We start from the raw sequence: 25,985 nt of genomic DNA, 5'->3' as shown, positions 1-25,985 counted from the left end.
AAAATTGTACTTCAGTACAAAATTGCATTATAAGGAATTTAAAGGACAACTTTAGTTTTTTTCAACCACGGTTCATGTTTTAGGTTGTTATTAGAGAAAATAAAAGATGAGTGTTATTTGTTTTTTATTTGCTGCTTTCTTTCGTTTTAGGGATTTTAACAGTTTTTGACAGGGGGGCGGGGGCATTCGAACATGGGGCTCAATATGTATTTGTTTACACAATTTTATAGCGATTTATTATTTTATTATTTACTATAGTCCTACTATAGACCCCAGGAAATTACATCTGGCCACAAAAGATCACAGGATCTACTGAATGTCTACTGAATGCCCCCGCCCCCCTGTCAAAAATAGCTAAAATCCCTAAAATGAAAGAAAGCAGCAAATGAAAAAAGAAATGAACAATCATCTTTTACTTGATCTAATGACAACCTAAAACATGAACCTTGGTTGAAAAAAACTAAAGTTGTCCTTTAAGGATATTAAATGAAAATGAATAAAAAAATGTGAATTTCTCATTATAAAAGTGGTGGTAACAGGTAAAAAGCTACCAAGTTGGTAGTGCTACCAGGGCTTAAATGATACCATCGGCATGTGGGAACATAAAATTAGAATCATTAGAATTTACGACATACATAATAATAATAAATGCTACTGTCTGTGGTTAGGTGTACAGTAATTAAATTAATTAAAAAAAAAAATGTTGGGGCAGTACATGCACATACGTGTACTGGAATCTGCACCTCTGTTTTTAGCTAGCAGTGCACATATCTATAGTGTGTCTGCTGTATGCTGCATGCACACATGGGCAGGACATGTATATTTGTGTCTCTTTATAATGCATGTAAAACACGACAATAAATACACTTTTTGTTTCCACCGCGCTCTGACTCCTCAACACTTTATTTACTTAGAAATGTTTTATTTTGCATATTCTGTCTGCATTTACTGTATGGCTTTGTTGTAAAGAACTATAGCAGTACAAATACATTGCTTGATTCCTATTAGCAGCTCTTTTTTCTGCAGCTGGGACAGACAATGGAACAACTCACTAACACAATAGGCTTAAATAGATCCTGGCACTAGGGTGTACTGCATCTCTCACACGCACGCACACACACACACACGCGCACGCGCACACGCGCACACACACACACACACACACACACACACACACACACACACACACACACACACACACACACACACACACACACACACACACACACACACACACACACACACACACACACACAGTCACACACACACACACACACACACACACACAGTCACACACACACAGAAAATGCATGCACAGTCTGTGCATATAAGCCTACATTGTGCTTCTGTTTGTGTAGTTGTCAGCATACACAAACACACAAAACAGGTTTCATCTGTATTATATTGTGATTGCGTATCACAATTCAAAATGTTCCAAGACCAATCCCAGGTTGTAAGAAGTCCATCAGTTGCCCCATGATTTTAGGGTAAAATATAATGAAGAGTGTCTCTACGAGTGACAATACAAAAAGAACATTACAGTGTTGCCTACCTTATTCATGGTCATTCTATTGTATGCCATCATAATTGCATATTTAGTCCTTCTACTGTATATAATCATAATTGCATATTTAGTTCAACTGTGATTATCATTATGTAATAACTTACCAGCAGTACATAAAAAGGAGTAAAGGTGGATTGGACAGTCAGAAAGAGATGTCTAGAAATGTTATCTAGTTTTGTTGTCTTTTGTTCATTTAAGATACAAGTACAGGTACGGTATAGCAAAATAACAAAAAACATTATTAAACATTTGAACCTCAGAGGATTCTAAGACCATGGCTAGAAAGGTGATCCTTTAAAGAACGGGTCATTGGATCTGTGCTCCTGGAGGAAGAGCCCACACTCAGCGTGGCTGGGATCATCCAGCGTTCTCTTCAGCATCAGATAGAATCCACCCACTCTGCACCGCAGGCTGCCTTCTGAACCCATTCTTCATTGTGAGGGTCGAAGATCCCAAATCAATTCTGAAATGTTCACCACCCCAATGTCAATCACCGCTCATGAAAAAGAAAAGCATCCAAAGGCGGCGATCTATCGTTCACATTAACCACTTAAGCCCGGCACTGTCATAATGATGAAAATTGCTGATCTACAAGCTCACAACGCGTTGCATTGCGACGATCTTGTAGGTGACTATTTTCGGCATAGATTAAGTATAGGCCTAGGATGTTTTAGAGAATTTTGGCCTATATAACTCCCAAAATAGGGACGCCAGGTTCAATGTGGTTAATATCTACCACAACAACATACTGCATACTGTATATTTAAAAGCAAAAAAACAAATACAGGAATGAGAGTGTTTTCTAAAAGCCCTTTGATTATGTAACACTCTCTCCCGGATTTAAACTGTCTCATTCAGATGATGTCACAGGTCATGGCGCCGCAGTTCCATTTTGTTCAAGTCACCGGGCTGCTACCCGCTGTCTTTTCCGGGGGGAGGGGGGGGGGGGGGGCTGCTCACTCACTGCATGCGGTCGGGCTGGTGGTGCAGAGGGTAGTGGAGGTAGGCGGCAGGGGGCGGAGCAGAGGCAGCGCTGAGCGAAGCCAGGGAAGCGTGGTGGACCGGGGTCGGAGGGGTCGGGGGCGCCGTGACAGTTGGTCCCGGGGTGGCGGGGGAGAAGCTGTAGCTGATGTAGCCAGCAGAGGGCGACGGCGATGGGGAGTAAGGGTACTGCTGCTGTTGTTGTTCCTGCTGTACCATGGCAGAGTAGTGGCTGTATGCTGCGCTGTAGTCCACACTGTAGGGGGAGGCCGTGGCGGGGCTGAGCTGGGACTGTAGCGCTGCCGCGGCCGTGGCGGGGCTGAGCTGGGACTGTAGCAGCAGGCTGGGCTGCAGGAACGACTGAGGGTAGATGTACTGCTGGGCGGCCTGCTGGGCGTACTGCTGGGCATACTGCTGGGCATACTGCTGGGCCAACCTGGAAGAACAGCACACAAAAAGAACATTAGCCTACTGCTATGCATTACACTGCATCTCTTTTGGGTTATTTAAGTCTGTCTGTTTGGCCTCTGCATGGCCCTGTGCCTAAGCAAGGACTACTACTATGGGAGCTCCCATTAAACCTGATTGTGGTCTCTCTTTTTTGAGTTTCATTGGAGATGAATTGCAGGCCCCTCCATTTATGAGGGGGCCTAGTACTAGTAGTGAGTCCAAAGGACTCACTACTAGTTATAAACCAGAGGCAAGCACACATCAAGTACAACATATTGTGAATTGGTCCCACTCTGCTGAGTTTTGTTTTACTTATATTAAATATAGTATTATTGTAGTTTAGTTATCTGATAAAGATATAGATGTTTTATGTTTTGCATTATGATTTATTTAAACATACGTATATCTTGATTCATCAAAGCCAGTTTATTAAAAACTCTATTTGTCTTTTTCCTTGTGAAGAAATACTTGGTTCTAGCTTTACTGTTATGTGCCCTGCTGCCTTTAGTGATACATGCAGGCTGCTCTGGAATGCACAGGAGGCAAGGTAAAACCAACAGAAGTTACAGAACTGCCACTACAATTGTATTCTGTAACAAAGTAAATAGGTTAGAGAGAGAGTTAATTTTCCTATATTATGTATCCGTAATGACTCATTGTTACGATGAGGTGGATGGAACATGGCATGTAGAAGGCTCCAAATGGTTCAACCTGGACTGTCACTGCGAGAAGAATTATATGACCTTCTGTACCCCGTAAGTACCACCAGTTAAAGGCAATTGATATTCACTTGTGAAGTGAGAAGCCATTAGATTTTCTAATGTTAAAGGTGAAATAAAATAAGTGTTAAATAGCTCTATATTCTGATTCTATTCTGAAGTGTTTGTTCAGTAACAGGGGTGTCCCTGTCTCTCTGGCTCTTTAGTAAACAGAAAATGCATTGGGATACCAATTTGATTCAATCAGGAACTCATACAGGATACAGGGTCATCTTATTTTATGGGGGTCCCTGGCATATCTTTTTCAAATGGCGGTCGGCTGGCTCATCAGTGGACTAAATACAACTAAATACAATTACTCAGGTACAATTTCAAGGTACTGGAGTATTTCCATTTGTTAATACTGAATACTTCTACTCCACTAAATGTCAGAGGAAAATACGGTACTTTGTTTTAACTCCACTACAATGATTTGAAAACTTTAATTACAAGTTACTTTAATTGCGGATTTGGATTATTAATACGAAACTAACATAGTAATTTAACTAAACAACATGCTTTCAAGAACGTTTTTGAACACATTTGAAGCGAGAAATAGACGATGCAGTCCCCGAAAATTGATTCCATTCCAACACTCACTTCCTTGTTTCCGAGGCGACTTGCGACTGTGCGGGGCCAACTTTGAATACTTTGATTACCGTAAGCAAGGCAATACTTTGTTTTGTTGTCACATTTGTGTCAATGTATTAATTTGTGTATTATAAGTAGCCGTGTAATAAGTGGTATAATGTATGGCTGTGTGGTCATTGTTGATAGATAAGATAAATCACCCTGTCGGTGATTTATCTATCAACAATGACCACACAGCCATACATTATCCCTTACATAACACCCCCAAAAGACTGGGGTCAAGAATTAATTCGACATCCGCCAAGAATCATTCGAGTTTGTATCTTAAGGTTTAGGTTAAGTTAAAGAAAAAATTAAGGTGAAATAAGGTTAAAGAAAGAAGCAGATAAAGAATGGTTAAATTGCTGTTATATTTCTCTCTACATGACACATGGACTTGGACGAGTCCTACAATGGGAAATATGGAAGTACTCAAATGTATACAATTTCACTATACTTTATTCTGTAATGTGCTGTTAGCTTCATTTTAGGTGTCCGTCTCTTTTGGGTTATTTAAGTCTGTCTGTTTGGCCTACAGTATATGCATGGCCCTGTGCCTAAACAAGGACTACTATGCACGCCACCTGGTGAAATAAAATAAGTGTTAAATAGCTCTATATTCTGATAAGTGTTTGTTCAGTAACAGGGGTGTCCCTGTCTCTCTGGCTCTTTAGTAAACAGAAAATGCATTGAGATACCAATTTGATTCAATCAGGAACTGTCCACAAACCAAACTTCTCATCTACATATACTCCTTCTCACTTGTATAAATACGTCCGGCTACATGTATTTGGGAGACTTTCCTCTCATGCTGTTCAGGTTTCATGGGAGCTCTGATTGTTTCATCCTATTCTGTGGTCTCTCTTTTTTGAGTTTCATTGAAGATTTCCCATTACAGACATTACATTTATTTAATTCCCTAAGGATTCCTACTAGTTATAAACCAGAGGCAAGCACACATCAAGTACAACATATCTAAGGAGACAACCATTGGTCCCACTCTGCTTCCACCATGGTGAGTTTTGTTTTACTTAAATATTGTATTTTTTATTGTAGTTTAGTTATCTAATGAAAGATAACTATAGATTTATTATACATACGTATATCCTGATTTATCAAAGCCAGTTTAACTCTCTTTTTCTTTTCCCTTGTGAAGAAATACTTGGTTCTAGCTTTACTGTTGTGCTCTGCTGCCTTCAGTGATACAACCAGGAGGAGGGTACATGGCAGGTGCTCACATACATGTAGGAGACACGGTAAAACGAACAGAAGTTACATAACAGCCACTGATGCCACTACAATTGTATTCTGTATCTGTAACAAAGTAAAACCGGTGGTGCCGGTCCGGGGATACGAACTAGCGACCTTCCGATATCAAGACCGCTCCGCAAACCGTTCGGCCACCTCTGCCTCAAATACATACAAAGTAGTTATCATGAATCATACATAAGCTAAGAGTGTAACAGTGGAAATCTATATAATGAAACTATGCATATACAGTATATACTATATAGTGCTATGTTTACATAAAATAAGGTAAAGGTAAAGTACTCAAATGTATAATATTTCATTATAGTATTGCTAGTTTATACTTCTTCCACCGTCACCAGAAAAGGTATAAATATTAGATGTTACAGTTGCGTGCACACGCACAAACACACGCACGTAAGCACGGCACACACACACACAAAACTATTTGTGTGTGTGTCTATTTACACACTGAACCACTCTTAAACAGGGCACCCTCTCATTTAAATAGCACTTATCACCACCACTGCTACATGACTTAAAATAGATTTCTCCCTGTTGTATACGATTAATTATCGCTGAAAATGTTTTATTTCTTTCTGTAAAGAATTAGCACATTTAAAAATGCAAAGCTAACTGATAGATAAACTAATATAGCTGGTAAATAGTTCAAAACAATATCAGGCCACAAAAACAAATATGATTTGATGATGTTTCTTAAATATTATGTGAAAATGTCAGAATTCAACCGCTGCAACTGTCGATATAGTATAGCGTATAGCGTATAGCTAATGATTCACTTCATGAAATATTGAGCAATGAATATTCAACTGAAACGGAGTCTCTGTCTCTCTCTCTCACCAAACTCACACACACACACACACACACACACACACACACACACACACACACACACACACACACACACACACACACACACACACACACACACACTTCTGCCTGACAAAAATAGCCGATCCACAAGCTCACAACGCGTTGCACAGCTCAACGCGTTGTGAGCTTGTGGATCGCGCTAAGTATAAATGGAGCAGTCTCCTCTCCCCTCGTGCCCTTGCCTACGGCTGCCTGCCCGCTCAACCTGAACTGCCTTGCTTACATCTGGCAGCAACAACACAGATCAGATCACAAGAACTAGGTTACGCCACACTTAAGTAAAAAACAACAGAGCGTGCAGCAGTATGACATGCTGCTCTCTCTCCCCCAGGATCCGCTGCTTCGTACTTAACCCTGCACACAGGTTACAGTATGTTTGTTACTATCACTGACCTTGCTGCTGACTGGAAGTAAATGGTGTAATGAGAACTACTGTGTTTGTGTGTGTGTGTGTGTGTGTGTGTGTGTGTGTGTGTGTGTGTGTGTGTGTGTGTGTGTGGGGTTCAAAGGTCATGTTTACCCCCCAAATAGAGGAACCAAAGCCGGGATCAGGTGTTGTTTACATTCAAACATTGGCTTTTTTGCGGGCTACTCGTCACACCTTTTGTGTATGCTGCCATGCACGCATGCACACGCACACTGAATAATTCAGGGTTAAGACTCAAATTTTACAGAGGTCTTCCATTAAGGAGAGCTAACGGCACAATCCTCAGAGTCAACTAAAAAGTAGGGCAACTTCATTTACATGGTACGCGGTACATGGCGGCGCAACAGCCGATCTAACAAGCTGATCCAGTGGTTTTCAACCACTGGTCCGGGGACCACCAGTGGTCCTTGAGGAGGTTCCAGGTGGTCCCCGGCTAAATGATGGAGAGTTGGTTACCAAATGGACCCTTATAGATCTCCAACTCTTGAGAGCGTAAAATGAAACCAAATACGGGTCCATTTGGTTATATTTTACGCTCTCAAGAGTTAACTTATTGTTAAACATCTGCATTGCTTAATTTACAAGAAGTCTACACAATTAGAGAATGCAAAATATTTTGTATTTCGATCAACATTTGCCTGTTATCTCTCCTATCTCCAATCCTGGGTATACCAAAATCAATACAGCATGGAATTGTGGACAAAATCTTATCCAACAACAACATATTCTGTCGTTTTGGGGTCTGCTAGGCTAAATCTCATTGAATGGTGGTCCGTGGTTCAAATGCCAAATGAATAGTGCAGGGCCTTGATATGAAAAGGGTCCAAACCGTGCTCCTCTCCCGTCACACAGTACAGTGTCATAGTCCCTGTGGCTGTGTGTTCTGCTCTGCACCATGCAGGCTGACTGACTGATCCCATAGTCCCTGTGGCTGTGTGTTCTGCTCTGCACCATGCAGGCTGACTGACTGATCCCATAGTCCCTGTGGCTGTGTGTTCTGCTCTGCACCATGCAGGCTGACTGACTGATCCCATAGTCCCTGTGGCTGTGTGTTCTGCTCTGCACCATGCAGGCTGACTGACTGATCCCATAGTCCCTGTGGCTGTGTGTTCTGCTCTGCACCATGCAGGCTGACTGACTGATCCCATGTGACAATGTCATTGTGCGGGAACGGAGCCTTCCCTTCCCTTTCCTCTCCTCTCCGTGCCTGGCATCGTCATTGGCTGTCAGGCACATGGACAGACGGATGGACGGACGCGCACGCGCATGCACACGCACAGTAAAACCAAAACATGGACGATATAAAACCAGTGCTCAGATAACATCTCACAAAAGGATGTTGTTTGGAGACGAGCACAGCAGGGTTAATTGGAAAAGCTGCGTGGGTGTATGATTATGACAGACCCACGAGAGCACAATAACCTCCACTGAATACCACTCTCCTCTTCTCTCCTCTCCTCCCCTCCCCTCCCCATTCCTCTCCTCTCTTTGCGAGAGAGAACATTTGTGAGGGGAAACAATTCAATCCTGCCGTTACGAATATGGGTCCAATATATCGGACAGTGCTTTTGGACGATTGTCCTATAGTTTGGATGGAGGCTGATGAGCTGAAGACTCCCCGGATGAGAGAGTGAGTGACAAGCACAGGATGTTGGAGAGGTGAAGGATCACCCCTCATATCCCTCCTGCCTCGGGAGAGGGACGCTTTTAATAGTTCCTTCCAGTGAGGAGGGTGGGTGAGGCAGTCAGAGAGACACACACGCATGCGTGCATGCACACACTCAGGCAATGCACGCACACACGCATGCAGACGTGTGCACACAAGCACACAAGCGCACACACACACACACACACACACACACACACACACACACACACACACACACACACACACACTTCAAATATGATTCTTATGGGGGGTTGCCAGCCTTAAAAGTTTGGGAACCCTTAATAGTGTTAGACATTCAGCTCTGACAGAATGAAAGTAGAAATTGATATAGAGAATGGTTATACAAGCACATAAGACACCTTCACATACCATATACTGTATAGATAGAGTGTCACTGTATCTTCTTAACCCATTTAGGCCTAAGGCCGATTCTAAAAACGCCTTCTAAAGCCTGACCTAAGTTTTCTGAAAAACTTCAAATATTTATATAGCAGCATCAAACAAATTACATTTTTGAATACTGTACATACTGTACAGAACCCAAATATGGGTTCCCGGCCTGAGGGGGTAAGACACAAAAAGGGGTTCCCGCCCAGAATGGGTTCAGATTTTATTCTCTGAGGAGAAAAATCACAGGGGGCTTTGAGTTCTATTAAAAGGCAAAGACCTAGTGGCATATTTTAAATGCTTCGTTCTATTTCAGTCTGCCATTCAGACTAATGGTCTGGAACCCGTTTGGTTGTTCCCTTTGGGGTGGTACTTTGGCATGGTAGTAAGGGGTGTTGCTTTTTGATGGTACCTATGAGATCTGAGCAGTGGTTCTAGTGATGGATAAACACAGCGAGGGGAAGGCAAAGTGACAGAGATCCTCGAGGTTTTCACGACGCCTCGTTGCCAAGAAGTAGGTTTCCTTAACATTATATCCTGTATGTACCCCCTCCCCCACCCCGTCCCCTCAACATTTGATAATTGGGGCTCTTATAGAAGGGCTTTGACTAATTGGGTCCCTGGGTAAAGAGACAAACAGCTGGCTCTCTAAAGCCCTCGAATTGAGAGAGAAGAAAGACAAAGGAGGCACAAAGACAGAGCCATCGTTTCTTAACCCATTCTGACCTGAGATCAGATTCATACGAGGTTTTCCACTGGACACACACTGGTCTGATTAACCCATTCTGACCTGAGATCAGATTCTAAAAATGTCAGTCGCTCTTCGATTTTTCAAAAATAGCAGATCTACAAGCTCGTATCGCGCCACTCGGTGGCGCGATATGAGCTTGTAGATCTGCTATTTTTAAATAGCTAAAGCATAACATGATGCTGACACCAAAATGGGTGCCCGTTCAGAGAAGGACTGAGTGTGAATTTATTTTATAAAAGAAACTCAAAGCCAGAGACACGTCCAGGTGACATCGTGGCATCAACCAGTGGTGGAAGAAGTACTCACGTGTTTTATTGAGTAAAAGTCTAAATACCACCACGATGAAAAAAAGTCTGGTATTCAAAATATAGGCTACTTGAGGAAAAGTACAAAGGTATTGGCATCAAATATACTTAGATACTTAAATATACTTACATTAAAAGTACTCATTATGCAGAATGTCCCAATTCACAAGTTTTTCACATCCTTTGAAAGTAGCAGATCTACCAGCTCACAACAAGTCGCATCGTGACACGTTTTACACAGCTATTGGTATATAGCCGATCTACAAGCTCACAAGTATGGGACCAGCACACAAGTCTTGCGTGGAGGCCCCTGTAAAATAAATAAATCACCCCCGTGTGAAGTGAGGGGCGCTAATATATTAAAGTCTAACTCATGTTGATTAGGTGATGTAATGGTGATGTAAAACAAACGGTGCAAACACAAACATCAAATGCCATTAACAATAAAGAGACAACATGATGTAATGATGGACAATATGACGTGATGAGGGACAATATGACGTAAATTTTCCCTTCATTGTCAATGGCAGGTGGAAGTCTTGTCCCCCCCAGTGTTTCAACAGGAAATACTCCTCCACCCTCCACTCCACCCACAGACACACACCACCACACACCCAGCCACTCCCTTCCGTCACTCTCTCTTCAAAAGGACAGCAAACATAGAAAGGTTGTTGTTTTTCACAGCTCTCACTTCTCATTTTAACTCTCACTTCTCTGTCAGCATCCTGGCATCTGCCCTGTCTGCCATTGGGTGGGTCTGTCCTGCCTGTCATGTTACTAACATAATTACAATTACAATTATCTCCTTTTGATTTTATTTCAATTTTTTGTAGGGAAAATAGACAATCTTATCTACAAGCTCACAACACATCGCAATGTGTCACATTGCTGAGCTAGTAGATATTTTAAGTGGTTCATCCACTCCTGATTAAAACAACAAATACACCAAAACAGCAGCAGAACAGTGCATTGTTTGAGTTTGTGTTTGTTATGTTGTTTACAATGGGCGTGTGTCCAACAAGCAAGGACAATGGCATGTGTAAGCCCCCTGCCTCCAGACCCCTGAAGTGATGACGACCAGTCCCCTACAGCCGTGACGACAAAGGTTAACCCGTTAAAACCAGGAAATCACTTGTGTCATTTTAGATTTCAACCATATTTAACCATATTCTATTGCGACTGTAGGTCGCAGATTACTATGAAAACCAGTCAGTCCGTCATTCCGTCCGTCGTTCCATCCGTCACGCCACCATATATGGCCATCAGTCCCTCACGCCTCGTGACACGTCACGCCACCATATATGGTCAATGCTCCATATATGGCCGTCTCCATATATGAAGATCACGACACTGACCATATCAAACCCTGGATAGCCATACATGGAGAAGACTGGACCATCACCAAGATCTGCAGCCGACCAGCAACTCTGCATCTGACCTCAAACCTCAAACCCTTACTTCTCCATATATGGAGCTGACCTGTTCTGAAATTTCATATGTTGTTCCTCCCCACCCGTCCTTCCTCTTCGATGTCTCCCTTTTGACTGATACCTGTCCATTTCAAACTCTAGACGGGCCGCCCCAAAGTTATCAATGCAGCCGCTCCCGGCAGCCGGCGCAAACTAGAGTTCTCAACAGGCCCGAAAATTAAGGCCCGGCGCTACCTGGGCCCTCATCAAACCCTGTACACTCAAGACACTGCCCCCACTGCCACCCTTAGATCTCCATATATGGAGCTGACCTGTTCTGACATTCCATATGTTGATCTGACCTCATCAAACCTCAAATGTACACTCAAGACATGCTCCATTTAAGGCCGGACCTCATCAAACCTCCATATATGGAGCTGACCTGTTCTGACATTCCGTATATGTTGATCTACACTGTATGGCCAGTACAGAATTCATACCATATGTTGATCTGACCCCCTAAGCCAAAGCGCCAGCTCTCGCCCAGCAAAGGGCGAGGTCGCTACTTGCCCACAGGGCGTCCTACTGGTATGTATAATACAGTGTGTGTGTGTCTTACTTCATGTAAGATTAAATATTGCCCCTTTTTGGGGTCATCTTTAACCCATTCTGACCTGAGATCAGATTCACACGAGGTTTCCACTGGACACACACTGGTCTGATTAACCCATTCTGACCTGAGATCAGATTCTAAAAATGTCAGTCGTTCTTCGATTCTTTTCAAAAATAGCAGACCTACAAGCTTGTATCGCGCCACTCGGCGGCGCGATATGAGCTTGTAGATCTGCTATTTTTCAATAGCTAAAGCATAACATGATGCCAACACCAAAATGGGTGCCCGGTCAGAATGGGTTAAAGTGTCCTGAAAGCAGAGACTATGAAATCAACTCCTTGTCCTTAAAAAGTCCATCCTCTGTGAGACATATCACTCACACATCATTCACTCATTCATGGACGCATCTGGGTCAGCCTCAATTCCCACATCACTCATTCTGTAATTGAGGGCTGCAATATTAATAGTGCTTCCAAGCTATGGGCGATTTTATTTTAATGGGTCTTTCTGCAGCCACAGAGTTGGTTTAGACTCGGCATGACTTCCTACTGGCCATAGCTGAATGGCTATATAGAGAGGGTGTCTAGGAATAAAATGGAACTTATCTTCACCACAAAAACCCTAGAGTCCCTATTCTGGGCATATCGTCATAATATAATATAGGAGAACATGCTGTTAAAATAGGCGAACATACAGAAAATAAATCAGTCGATCTACAAACTCACAATGTGTTGCAATGTGATGAACTGTGAGCATGTAGATAGGCAATTATGCAGTGAAAAGATATGGGAAAAGGAGGGGTTCTAGTACAGACCCCCAGGGGGAGATGTTTAACCTCATTCAGACTTTACTCCTGGTTAAAGCCTCACTATGACACTTTTTTTTTATTAATTCATTTAAATTTTGTGCAATCTTTATGCTTATGGTAGAGCCTAGCCTAGCACCTAGACACCAGATCTGACACGAATTATGACCTAATGGTCAAGATTCAATTATCCCCTGAGAAAGCAGGACGGCTCTATTAGCTCAATAGTAAAAATGTCAGCAATTATGCAGGAAACCAGGTTCAAATCCGGGGTAGAAGAGGAAAGTTACATAGAGCTGCTTTAACCCATTTCGAACCCCTTTTGGTGCTTTAGCTATTGAAAAATAGCAGATCTACAAGCTCATAGCGCGCCACCGAGTGGCGCACTACGAGCTTGTAGGTCTGCTATTTTAGAAAAACCCGAAGAGCGACTGACATAGAAGACATTTTTAGAATCTGATCTCAGGTCAGAATGGAAAACTGTCAGGATGTAGAAGACATTTTTAGAATCTGATCTCAGGTCAGAATGGGTTAAATAAAGGTCAATAAAAACACTGCTGCTATCCCACAGACTATAATAGAGATGTTTCTGATGACACACACATGATAATATCCCAAGAAGATAAACGGTTACATTCTCTCTGTGTCGAGAGAGACCAAACAGAATGCCACCTGAAAAACAACGAACACATTTCGCGAGAGGCCGAGTCCGATCCGTGCAGCTGTTCACCCGAACGTAACAACTGAGGCTATGATTCAACTGTGAGACTGACTCATTAGTGCCCCATGACTGACTCTGACGCTCAGGGAGAGTCCAGTCTGAGGCCATGTTGCTCTTAAGCCTAATTCATAGTAGGATGACAGTTCTGAGTTCTTTTTGGCAAGCGACACCGCTTATTAAATGAAGATGCCTCAGACACTGGTGATTTTGCAGCCAAGGAGGGCTTCTGATTGAGTAACCGGCAGCAACTGACACACATCAACTACACTACAGTGTGTGTGTGTGTGTGTGTGTGTGTGTGTGTGTGTGTGTGTGTGTGTGTGTGTGTGTGTGTGTGTGTGTGTGTGTGTGTGTGTGTGTGTGCGTGCGTGTGTGCGTGTGCGTGTGCGTGACCAGTAGTTCACTGACACACATCCCCACCACACCACAGTGGCGGTTTAGCAGTCTGTTAAAGAATGAGTCACAACAACGTGTTTATACAACCTGCTCTGGGAGCGCATGTGAGAGAGTTCTGTGTGTGTGTGTGTGTGTGTGTGTGTGTGTGTGTGTGTGTGTGTGTGTCACATGGGAGGCTGAAAGGGTAAAGGGTTACAGTTTGACAGAAAAGTTTGACTAAACAGCTCATTGCTTCAGAGGAGCTGCAGGTCAACCGTGACTGAAAGTTAGATTGGGAATTCTCACCGGCGTAATGGACCATAGCCGGTGAGACGGAGTAAGAGAGCAGGCGCGTGTGTGTGTGTGTGTGTGTGTGTGTGTGTGTGTGTGTGTGTGTGTGTGTGTGTGCGTGCGTGCGTGTGTTTGCTTATATTATTATACTTGTGAGGGCCAAATGTCCCCACGGTAGTGGTGGGTTCAATTATTCGATATGGCACAGAGGCTGCTGTGCAATATCGATTGGGCGATGCAGTTTTGACATATGAAGACATTTGAAGAGATATGCCAGGGACCCCCAAAAGAGAAGATTTTTACGGCTTAAAGGGAAACTTCACCCTTTTTGCAAAAAATTGTTAATGCTGTTTAGAAGATTTAGAACACTTTCCTGGGGGTCTTCGTGTGTGTAACAGGTCTATGTGGTTTTAGGTATTTTAGATTTTAGCAGTGAGCCCAGTGTCTCTGATGTCATCGACACTGGGCTCACTTACTTCCTGGACTACATGTTGTCTCAGTAAGACAGCCCTCCCCAATCCACAAGGAGGAGCAGTGCGCCAAAGCATTATGGGAATTGTAGTCCAAGAAGGAAGTGAGCCCATGAGTGTCGATGACATCAGAGACACTGGGATCTAAACCACATATTGCACACATAAAGACCCCCAGGAAAGTGTTCTAAATCTTCTAAACGTGTGTGTGTGTGTGTGTGTGTGTGTGTGTGTGTGTGTGTGTGTGTGTGTGTGTGTGTGTGTGTGTGTGTGTGTGTGTGTGTGTGTGTGTGTGTGTGTGTGTGTGTGTGTGTGTGTGTGTGTGTGTGTGTGTGTGTGTGCGCGCGCGTGCGTGCGTGCGTGCGTAATCTTGCGATTTTTGGATACAAGCAGCACAGATGAACACAATGCTCCACAATGTTCCACAATGTTCCACAATGTTCCACTGTGAGTGTGTGTGTGCGTGCGTGCGTCCATGTGTGCGCTAGTACATGACATGTGTTGTAGGCTAGCACAGGTAGAGGGGTCATAATAAAGGAGTCATTCAGACTGTTAAAAGCACGTTGTAACTTTGGTCAATGAATGGACTTGGACCGTGTAGTCTAGACGACTACTGGCAACAAACCTATGTCCTACGCCCACTGCTTTGATCAAAAAACAATCCTGATAGCGTCCCGATATGAAGGACAGCCCTAAAGCCTTTGCAGTGGTTCTGCGATGCCGTAACATTTTTTAAATCTCCAAATTGTTCCCACCCAGTTTTAGCCCATTCATTGAATTCAGATGTCACCAGACAATCTCAGATTGTCTTATCATCCTTATCTGTTGAACAGAAATAACAGATAATGTTGATGGAGAATATTTTGGACAAATCCATTGGTTCTCCCAAAGTATAATGTCGCTTTCAAACGGGGGGCATTTCGTTCGCATCAGCACAATCTAACAGCAGTACGGAATGCAGAGAGAGAGAGAGAGAGAGAGGGGTGTTAACCATATGAACTCTGGCGTCCCTATTCTGGGGCACAACACATGACGTACTGTGAGCTTATAGATTGGCTATTATTATGAATCTAAAGGGAAATACCAGTGGAACTAGTATAGGGCCCAGGAGTCCTGGGGGAGCCTGGTCAATGAAGTGATACAGGGTTTAAGTGGTTATAGGAAAAGACAAAAGTTACTCGAAATATTGATCATTTCATTCTTACCCATATTGTCTCTGAATCCAATAAGGATGGACTTGCTGAACCCCTACACCTGGGGAGGGAGAGAGAGAGAGAGAGAGAGAGAGAGAGAGAGAGAGAGAGAGAGAGAGAGAGAGAGAGTTTACATGGTCAGTTAATGAGGATGTTCTTGTGTAGTTACAAGCAGCAAAGGACAGACGGACAGACAGACAGACAGACAGACAGACAGACAGACAGACAGACAGACAGACAGACAGACAGACAGACAGACAGACAGACAGACAGACAGACAGACAGACATGGGCATGACAGTGAGTCAAGGGCAGCAGACCAATGTCTCTGTCACTCTCCATCACTGTTGCCTCCAGTGACCTTGTCTCACTCATTAGCATGTTTAGGGCTTATCGTCACATCTCTCTCTCTCCATACATGCATCCTATGCACACGTACTGTATAAGGCTGTAGCAAACACACATTCAATTTCAAACCCACAGAAACCAGCACACACGCAGCTAGCAACAATTGCTACGGTCTTCTGTCACACAGAGCACTGTGGCCTGGCTACCACCCTTCTATCATAATTCATACTGGTTCCCAAACATTGGGTCATTTGTAGGTCGCAGGCACATTTGTATGAGTCCCTTTATTTATTTTTTCCAAAAAATAGGAATAAAACAAATTCCAAAAAGGTACCACATCCATAAATTAAATAGATGGCGGACAAAGTACTCACATTTCCATTTCTTTATTGGCACACACCAAAAAGGAACGCTTACGCATTTTGGCTCATAGCCTTCATCAGAGCATGCAAGGCTCATAGCCTTCATCAGAGCATGCAAGGCTCATAGCCTCATAGTCTTCATCAGAGCATGCAAGGCTCATAGCCTTCATCAGAGCATGCAAGGCTCATAGCCTTCATCAGAGCATGCAAGGCTCATAGCCTTCATCAGAGCATGCAAGGCTCATAGCCTTCATCAGAGCATGCAAGGCTCATAGCCTTCATCAGAGCATGCAAGGCTCATAGCCTTCATCAGAGCATGCAAGGCTCATAGCCTTCATCAGAGCATGCAAGGCTCATAGCCTCATAGCCTTCATCAGAGCATGCAAGGCTCGCATAAGCGTTCCTTTTTCGTGTGTGCCAATAAAGAAATGGAAATGTGAGTACTATTTTTGGATGTGCTACCTTTTTGGAAAAATAATTATTCCTATTTTTTGATGTACTGGATTTAGCACTCCACTGAAAACCATTGCTGATGCGCAACCTCTTTTTCTCATTCCCTTTATTTTTTATTTATTTTTATTATTATTATTTCAAAACATTTTCAAAAAACATGAAGACAAACATGACAAAAATGAAGAAATCAAAGAAAAAGCTAAGAAATCCATGTATTAGAAAACAAATGTTTAAGAAGTAGATCTGCTATTTTCACTAGTTTGGGTCCCGGGCATTTCAATTTTGGGTCTCAACCTGAAAGGTTTGGGAACCACGTAATCTATGATGCTGTTAGCTCACACAGTAACAGACCTTCACTGTAATCTATGATACTGTTAGCTCACACAGTAACAGACCTTCACTGTAATCTATGATACTGTTAGCTCACACAGTAACAGACCTTCACTGTAATCTATGATACTGTTAGCTCACACAGTAACAGACCTTCACTGTAATCTATGATACTGTTAGCTCACACAGTAACATACCTTCACTGTAATCTATGATACTGTTAGCTCACACAGTAACAGACCTTCACTGTAATCTATGATACTGTTAGCTCACACAGTAACAGACCTTCACTGTAATCTATGATACTGTTAGCTCACACAGTAACAGACCTTCACTGTAATCTATGATAATGTTAGCTCAAACAGTAACAGACCTTCACTGTAATCTATGATACTGTTAGCTCACACAGTAACAGACCTTCACTGTAATCTATGATACTGTTAGCTCACACAGTAACAGACCTTCACTGTAATCTATGATAATGTTAGCTCAAACAGTATGTAATCTATGAATGATACTGTTAGCTCACACAGTAACCTTCACTGTAATCTATGATACTGTTAGCTCACACAGTAACCTTCACTGTAATCTATGATACTGTTAGCTCACACAGTAACAGACCTTCACTCTAATCTATGATACTGTTAGCTCAAACAGTATGTAATCTATGAATGATACTGTTAGCTCACACAGTAACCTTCACTGTAATCTATGATACTGTTAGCTCACACAGTAACAGACCTTCACTGTAATCTATGATACTGTTAGCTCACACAGTAACAGACCTTCACTGTAATCTATGATAATGTTAGCTCAAACAGTAACAGACCTTCACTGTAATCTATGATACTGTTAGCTCACACAGTAACAGACCTTCACTGTAATCTATGATACTGTTAGCTCACACAGTAACAGACCTTCACTGTAATCTATGATACTGTTAGCTCACACAGTAACAGACCGTCAACATCACCAATCACATAAATAACCCAGTGGATGCATTATTTCTCTCTTACACACGCAAGCACACAACTGAGTCACACGAGACAACACAGGGACAGACATTCCATTATGTAGCATTCTGTCAGTCCCACGTCGTCTTATTGTCCCCATTCTCCCTCGCTCCCTTTCTCTGCACCCCCCCCCCCCCCTCTCTCTCTCTCACACATACACAGTTTTACACACACACTTGATTGCTTTATTTGAATCCACAATTAAACAGTTGGAAGACTCAAATAGACTTCAACTCTATTTCGAATGCATTGCACCAATACAGGAGTTTGCAAACATCACAATAGAAATCATTAGTTTAGGCCGGGACGGTTAGCTCAACCGTCTGGGCACCTAGGCTGCCGCGGGTTCAACTCCCCATCTCTCTCCCCCTTTCCTGTCTGTCTACTGTTCACCATCAATAAAGGCATAAAAACCCCCAAAACAAATCTTTAAAAAAAAATAGTTCAGTGGGAAACAATAAAGGCTCAAGGATCAACACAGACACACCGCGAGCACTAATTTGCAAGTTGCTTGGCTTTGCTCTTAGAGAAGCATGTGTTGTGCACATGTCCTCAGCTTGAATAACCACCTGTGCATTTTCTTCCTCAAGGTTGTCAAAGCGTGTCAGCAGCTGTCCTGTCCTGTCCTGCACTGCTGAGTGGAGGTGTGACGGACAACGTGCATGGCCTGCGACAGCTGTGACTGTGTGTTTATTTGTGTCCTTGCACTGCATGGCACCAACGCAGCTCTCCAAGCATGCAGTCGATGAGAGATGACAGTGCTTGGAATGTTGTTGTTGTGTGCGCCCTGTACTCACCGGTGTGAGATCTGCGGGGTTTGGCTCCCAGGTACGCCAGGTTAACGTTGGCCTTCCTGCCGTCGATGATGGGGTTGGGGTCCTTGCATGCCCGTTCCGCTGCCCCTCTGCCCACCATAGTGACCTGTTGACATGCAGAGCAGCAGTGTTAGGTTGTTTTACTTTGACTTATTGGATCTTAAAGCTACCATACAGTACAGTGCTAGGTGTTCATTTGGCAACACGTTCTATTATGCACACGTCACACACATGCCTGTCATGGCCACACTAGCAGCCAGCTGCACTTGCACTTTAATCATAATCATTTTTGCATCTCTGCCCTGAATAAAAAACAAGTTCCTTGTATGAACCTCATACTTTGTAATAAAGAGTTCTGAATCCAGAGGAGAGGAACATGTGTGTGTAGGAGTATTGATCTATAGGTGTTGTTCCCACTCCGTCTCTGGGAGTGTAGTGTGGGAGTGGGAGGCTCCAGAGAAACTCTGACTGGAACCTTGACCTGAGGGGGGTATTTCAGGAGTGGTTCGTGAGCACAGAGCGGTGTGGTGAAAGATTTTACAACAGATCCCAATCTAACCATTCCTATATGGATGTATTTATAGTTTTGTAAGATAGTCTTCCCTCCTTTCCCCACCTGATGGGAGAGGAAAGGAACCGGTTGGAATAACATGTTCCTTCCACGCGCTACGTCCTTAGCCTGGTTAATAAACCAGACTAATATCGCACGGATCCGCGGGATATTAGTCTGGGGAGGCTCAGCTTGGATTTCATTTCCAGGGAAACATTTTCTCTTTGACGCAATTGGTCACAGCTACTGTCAGTCAAAGGTCTCAAGCATTGAACGTCACTGTACCAAAGCCCGCCCATATTGCATACCGTGTCCCTATTGGGTGCACACGTTCTCGTGTGTAGAAAATGGGCGTACAATTGAGCCTCTCCAGACCGAAATCCGCCGGTAGGCAATTTTTTTTTGCCAACGGCTGATTCGGTCTGGTTTATTAACCAGGCTACTACGTCCTACCAGGGACCACCAAACTCCCCCCGGACATGTGAAAAGAAGCGGCCTGCTCACTCAGGTTAGGCAATTGCCACCAGGTAAAAAATGGGATTACAAAATCGTGGGATTAAAAACAAGAAAAAGGAAATCGGTGAAAATAGCTGATCAACAATCTCACAGCGCATGGCGCTTTGTGAGCTTATAGATTGGCTATTTCTGGCAAAGATATTCTTTATAGAGCAGTGGGTCTTCAGCAGGGGGTCCGGGACCCCTAGGGGGTCCTCAAAGTTACTACAAGGGGGACCGTTAAATCTTTGTGTGATAGTGTTTTTTATTATTTTTAACCACTGTCTGGAACCCTAGCATCCCTATATTCTGGGTAGATCTGCTAGTTTTGGTGAAGAGTTGGTTTGGTGTAGACTGTAGAGGGGAAAAAAGAGCAGACCAAGTACAAAGCCAAAGGTCAAGTTTACTAAGTATTTAGGGTTTAAGTGGTTTCAACATGAATCCATCAATAATAGAAAATACCATGTGTAAACAAACAATAAACATGTAAGTGGTGCATATTATATTCCATCGCACAGTAGCGTCACTTGCCCACAAGGACTTGATCAGGCCTGAAGATCAGTTCTTGTGGACAAGCGACGCAGTCATACTACAGAGAATTGTAATAAATTAAGCTTAAGATAGGAGTGAATGTGATTATTAAGGTATAAGTGCAGTCACACCACGTTCTGTTATTACATGAGGCGAGACACTACGACCGGATATCACACTAACTAAAGCAGGGGTTCCCAAACTTTTTTGGACCAGGTACCCCTTTTGGGGTAGATATTTTTCCAGGTACCCCCTCATCCTCGCAACACAGATAACAATATATTTACAACCACAAGCAGTGTTTCCTGCAGGAAAAAGCTTTGGCATGGTGCTGGGCGCAGGCCGCAGGGGGGCCTTCTTGCGTCGAACATTTTGATGAATTAATTAATTTGATTCAATAATTAATGAATAAGATTAATAAATTAAGATTAATTTGTATTATTGCTCTTGTATTGCTATTGGAGACACTGGGGGGACACTGGGCAGGCACTGGGGAGGCACTGGGGAGACACTGGGGAGGCACTCGGGAGGCACGCAGGGGGACACTGGGGAGGCACTGGGGAAGCACTCAGGGGGACACTGGGGAGGCACTCAGGGAGACACTGGGGAGGCACTCAGGGAGACACTGGGGAGGCACTCAGGGAGACACTGGGGAGGCACTCAGGGGACACTGGGGAGGCACTGGGAAGGCACTGAGGGGACACTGGGGAGGCACTGGGAAGGCACTGAGGGGACACTGGGGAGGCACTGGGGAGCATGGGGAGGCACTCAGGGGGACACTGGGGAGGCACTGGGGAGGCACTGAGGGGACACTGGGGAGGCACTGGGGAGGCACTGAGGGGACACTGGGGAGGCACTGGGGAGACACTGGGGAGCATGGGGAGGCACTCAGGGGGACACTGGGGAGGCACTTGGGGAGGTACTGGACATTTCATATCACACACACACCATGATTCACTAGCCCCTCAGAAAAGAAAAAAAAAACCCTTTTTATTTATTTTTATTTTTTTGAGGGGGCTTGGGGTACCCCCTGGCTATGCGTCGCGTACCCCTAGGGGTCCGCGGACCCCACTTTGGGAACCGCTGAACTAAAGCACTCGTTCTCTTCAACCACCACGGTGCTGCTCTCCATTTCAATTTGCAGCATCAGACTCTGGAGTCTCGTGCAAACACTGGTTTGCGGGTGACTGTGTTTTTCCAGAGGCACTCGGTGCTGGGTGTGAATTCTAGCCTGCATGCTGCAGGAAGTCAGGGGTGAAGTGGACTGGTGAACTGCCCGAGTGGAGAACAAAAAAACACATACTACTAGAGACCATCTTGCGATGGGATCACACCAGCCACACTGGTGCAATGAAACACATGACATGAGAGAAGCGGCTTCAGTGATAGAGGCCTGTGCTAGATGTAGAATACAATATGCCCGACCATCCTTGTATGGTCAACTTTTAAGCTATGTTAGTATTGACAATACAGCATGATTATGTGTTGGTATAACCACCCAACACTAAACCACCCAAAAGTCCTAATGCCCAGTGAGGAATACATTATGTTGTCTTATTATGATTGGGATATGTAACCTTATTTCCAGTACATTATGTTATTCGTCCTATGTTATTCACCTGATGTAAGGTAAGAGCCAAGATGTCTCTTAGGCCTGATAGTATTGTTTATGGTAAAACACAAAATAGCAGACCTACAAGCTCGTAGCGCGCCACTCGGTGGCGCGCTATGAGCCTGTAGATCTGCTATTTTTCAATAGCTAAATTATAACATAATGTTTAAAACACAAAAAGGGTTCCCACCCAAAATGGGTTAAAGCACCAACACACACCACCTTCTAGTTAGTGCCTCTGACCCTTTTTAATTCCTATTACTGATTGACCGTGAATTCCACCACACCAGTAATAATTATGTGTAAGCTGTAGTCTATTTGGTTTAACCACTTAAACCCTTTATAATTAGTTGAGGGGCCTAGTTTTCCTCTACAAGTCTCGTCACCTAAACAAAAAACAATCTACAGGGTCATAACATGCCGTACCTCAACATGCCACTGATATTCTAATCCTAATGCAGTGGTTCTCAAAATTGGGTCGAGGGACCCCTAGGGGGGTCCACAGTGAATAAGAGGAACAGTTTAACCGCTTCAACCCTATTTATTTTTTTTTCTTTTTTAATCCAGACGAACCTTCTCTTATGGGGGTCCCTGGCTATACAAAATCACTTTATATGGTGGTCTGCGACCTAATGATACACATGGAGGTTTTTCCGCGTGAAAATGTCTGAGAATCACGTCGGCTACAACAATTCAACATGGCCATGGTGGAACAGACTGGGGGAGTTTTCTTTGTCTTTCTTTCTTTGAGTGTGACACCAGTGTAACTCAGAATTGTGTCGTGATCAACTCCACTTATGGCACAGGGAGGTGGGTGGGGGGAGTTGGGGGTTGCGTTCCCAATGAAACAACGTAACTGAGAGGCCTTATCTCACAGCCCCAACTGGCATGTCACACCTCTGTGAGCAAAGACTACCTTCTGCTGACACACACACACACACACACACACACACACACACACACACACACACACAAATGACATGACAATCTATTCACAGCTGCAGCAGGCTTTTCATTATGTACTTATGTGTATGTTGACAAAGGACAACAGAGTGTGTGGGTGTGTGTGTGTGTGTGTGTGTGTGTGTGTGTGTGTGTGTGTGTGTGTGTGTGTGTGTGTGTGTGTGTGTGTGTTCCAAAGGGACCATAATATATAATTGATGGCCCCCTTTTAATAAATACCCTCAACTACTAATGTGGCTGCATGCTATCTGACACTGTGCATATGGTTGTTGTCTGTGTACAGAGTTAGTGTCTACACCCCTCCAAGGACCACAGTCTGGAGATAACTTTCACCTCCAGTCTGTGAGGCATGGATTAGGGCAGCAAAAGCACATTGTGTCATAATTTAATTTAATAAAAATAAGACAATACTATAGTGACTAAGAGTGACTGCTAATATGCTATCCTTGTTAGGATAACAAAGTATCTATGGCATCTCGACCTTTGGTTTTTGCGTTGCATAATTAATACTGTATGCTAATTTGGCAAAAATGTCAATTGGCTATTGCACTGCTCCAGTCCCAGCAGTGTCCACAATCATCACAGCATGGTCTTATTTACGTAGTGTCGCTATAATAGAATGGCAGGTCTACAAGCTACATGCGCTGCATGCCATGTTGGCCCCTGGCTTTGTGAGTTTAATGTAGATTGACTATTTTCGGCGAGCGACACCATTGTGCGGAGGAGTACAGGCTAGCTATTAATGAAAGAAAGAAAGAAAGAAAGAAAGAAATTGAACTTGTGAAATGGAATGGGACTTTTCTGCACAATGAGTATAGCCTACATTTTGATGCCGAAATTGCCGATAGGCTACTATACTTCTACTTTTAAGTAGTAGGCCTACATTTTGAATAGGCCTACGGGACTTCTACATATATAGTGTATGCATGACCTATATTATATTGCGATACTTTTACTAAAGTAAAACATGCGAGTAGGCTACTTGTTCCACCACCAGGCAGTAGTAGGGTATACTCACAAAGCCATATCCTCGTGATTTGCCGGTCTGTCTGTCTGTGATAACGACGGCCTCGTCGATGTCGCCGAAACTCTGGAAGTATTTCCGAAGCGACGCGTTGTTGGTGTGATAGGGGAGCCCCCCCACGAAGATCTTCGTGTAGGTCGTGTCCTCCTTCTCTATGGCGGTGGGATGCATCTCCAACGAGCCCCCCACGAGCTGACCGGCTAAAAACATGGGGGAATTCATTCAGTTAGATAAAAAAAAAAAAAAGACACGATCGGTCCGGATCGAGTGAGCCCACGCAGTTTTCAGGTGGTCGTCAGAAAGTTATATATATATCCCCACGTAAAGAGAATAACTTGTTTTTCGGCCCGGCTTAACCAAGCTCACTCCGCTCCGACTTAATACTGTTACCGTCCGTGGCTAAATAATAATTGTAAACCGAACTGGGTCTGGAAACAGGAGGACCAACCTTTAAGTATTTGAGCATACGCCGTATGTTAAGCTCAGCTGTCCCCCTGCCCTGACAGGTGTGTTGAAGCCCCCTGCCCCCTCTCTCTCTCGCTCCTCTTTTGTCCAATAAACGTGCGGAGCGTCTCTCTCTCTCTCTCTCTCTCTCTCTCTCTCTCTGGTCCCACCCTACACGCAGATATCACGACTGTAGGAGCAGCTGTCCCACCCATTCAGCTGCTCCCACACCACAGGCGTGACACACACGCACACACGCGCGCGCGCATCATTAATTCATTATGCTACTAGTAGCCTACTACACTTAACACTTATATTAATTTGTCTATATTATTTAATGTATTCGCTTTCTTGTCAGCATTGGAACTTGGAAGCTCTGCAGGTCTAGATTCTAGACTAATATAGCATCAGTGGTGGTGTACAGTACTGAACCATAGTAGCCTACTTGAGTCTGAGTGTCAACAGTTAGATATACTCCTGGTCAAATAGGCTATAACTCAACTACAAATTGCTCAGTTATATTTGTACTGGAGTTACTGGAAGCTAAATGTAGCCTACTTCTGTCCACCACTGCATGTCCACCACTGCTACGCACTGAGGGGGCTGGGCTCTTAACCCAAGAAAAGGGCTATCATATCACACACAAGAAAAATAGTGGCCTACATTGGATGTCTTATGGAGCAAGATGTTCCACAATAACTTGGCCAGTAGCTAGGCTACAAAGAGAAACGTCCATTATTCTTCAATACAATACTAATGATCAAATTACAATTGTTTCAAATTATGACATTCAAAATAAAGTGCTATGGGTCAGAAAGGAAGAGTGGGGCAGTCAGGGCACTTGACTGAGTGTGTGCGTGTGCATGTGCGTGTGCGCGCGCGTGTGTGTGTGTGTGTGTGTGTGTGTGTGTGTGTGTGTGACCAAAAGGAAGGTGAGGAACTAGGATGAGTGAAGACAACAGGCCTCACAGGTGCCGTAAACAATAGACAATAGAATAGGAAACACACATGATGAAAGGTAAACAGATGGGCTAATGACAATGACCTGACATGTCCCCTAAGGCCTAATTTATATTAATGAACTTTGTGTTTTTTAACTGTTGTT

The 25,985-nt window shown here is 43.7% G+C and overlaps 1 protein-coding gene across 1 annotated transcript; it reads right to left on the bottom strand.

Annotated features, from left to right (window-relative positions):
• Positions 1 to 885: 885 nt before the first annotated feature.
• rbm38 (RNA binding motif protein 38) lies at positions 886 to 25,001 on the bottom strand. Its single transcript, XM_083769491.1, has 4 exons — positions 24,431 to 25,001; positions 19,244 to 19,367; positions 15,954 to 16,002; positions 886 to 2,981 (listed from the first exon to the last, which is right to left on the bottom strand). The coding sequence occupies exons 1-4, from the start codon at positions 24,656 to 24,658 to the stop codon at positions 2,525 to 2,527; spliced, it is 858 nt and encodes a 285-aa protein (XP_083625617.1). The 5' UTR covers positions 24,659 to 25,001; the 3' UTR covers positions 886 to 2,524.
• Between the last annotated feature and the right edge of the window lie 984 nt (positions 25,002 to 25,985).

Source organism: Protomyctophum parallelum (genome assembly GCF_964188405.1).
Source record: "Protomyctophum parallelum genome assembly, chromosome: 7".
Taxonomy (NCBI): Eukaryota; Metazoa; Chordata; class Actinopteri; order Myctophiformes; family Myctophidae; genus Protomyctophum; species Protomyctophum parallelum.
Note: the sequence above shows the minus strand (reverse complement) of the source record. Positions and strands in the feature narration are given on the sequence as shown.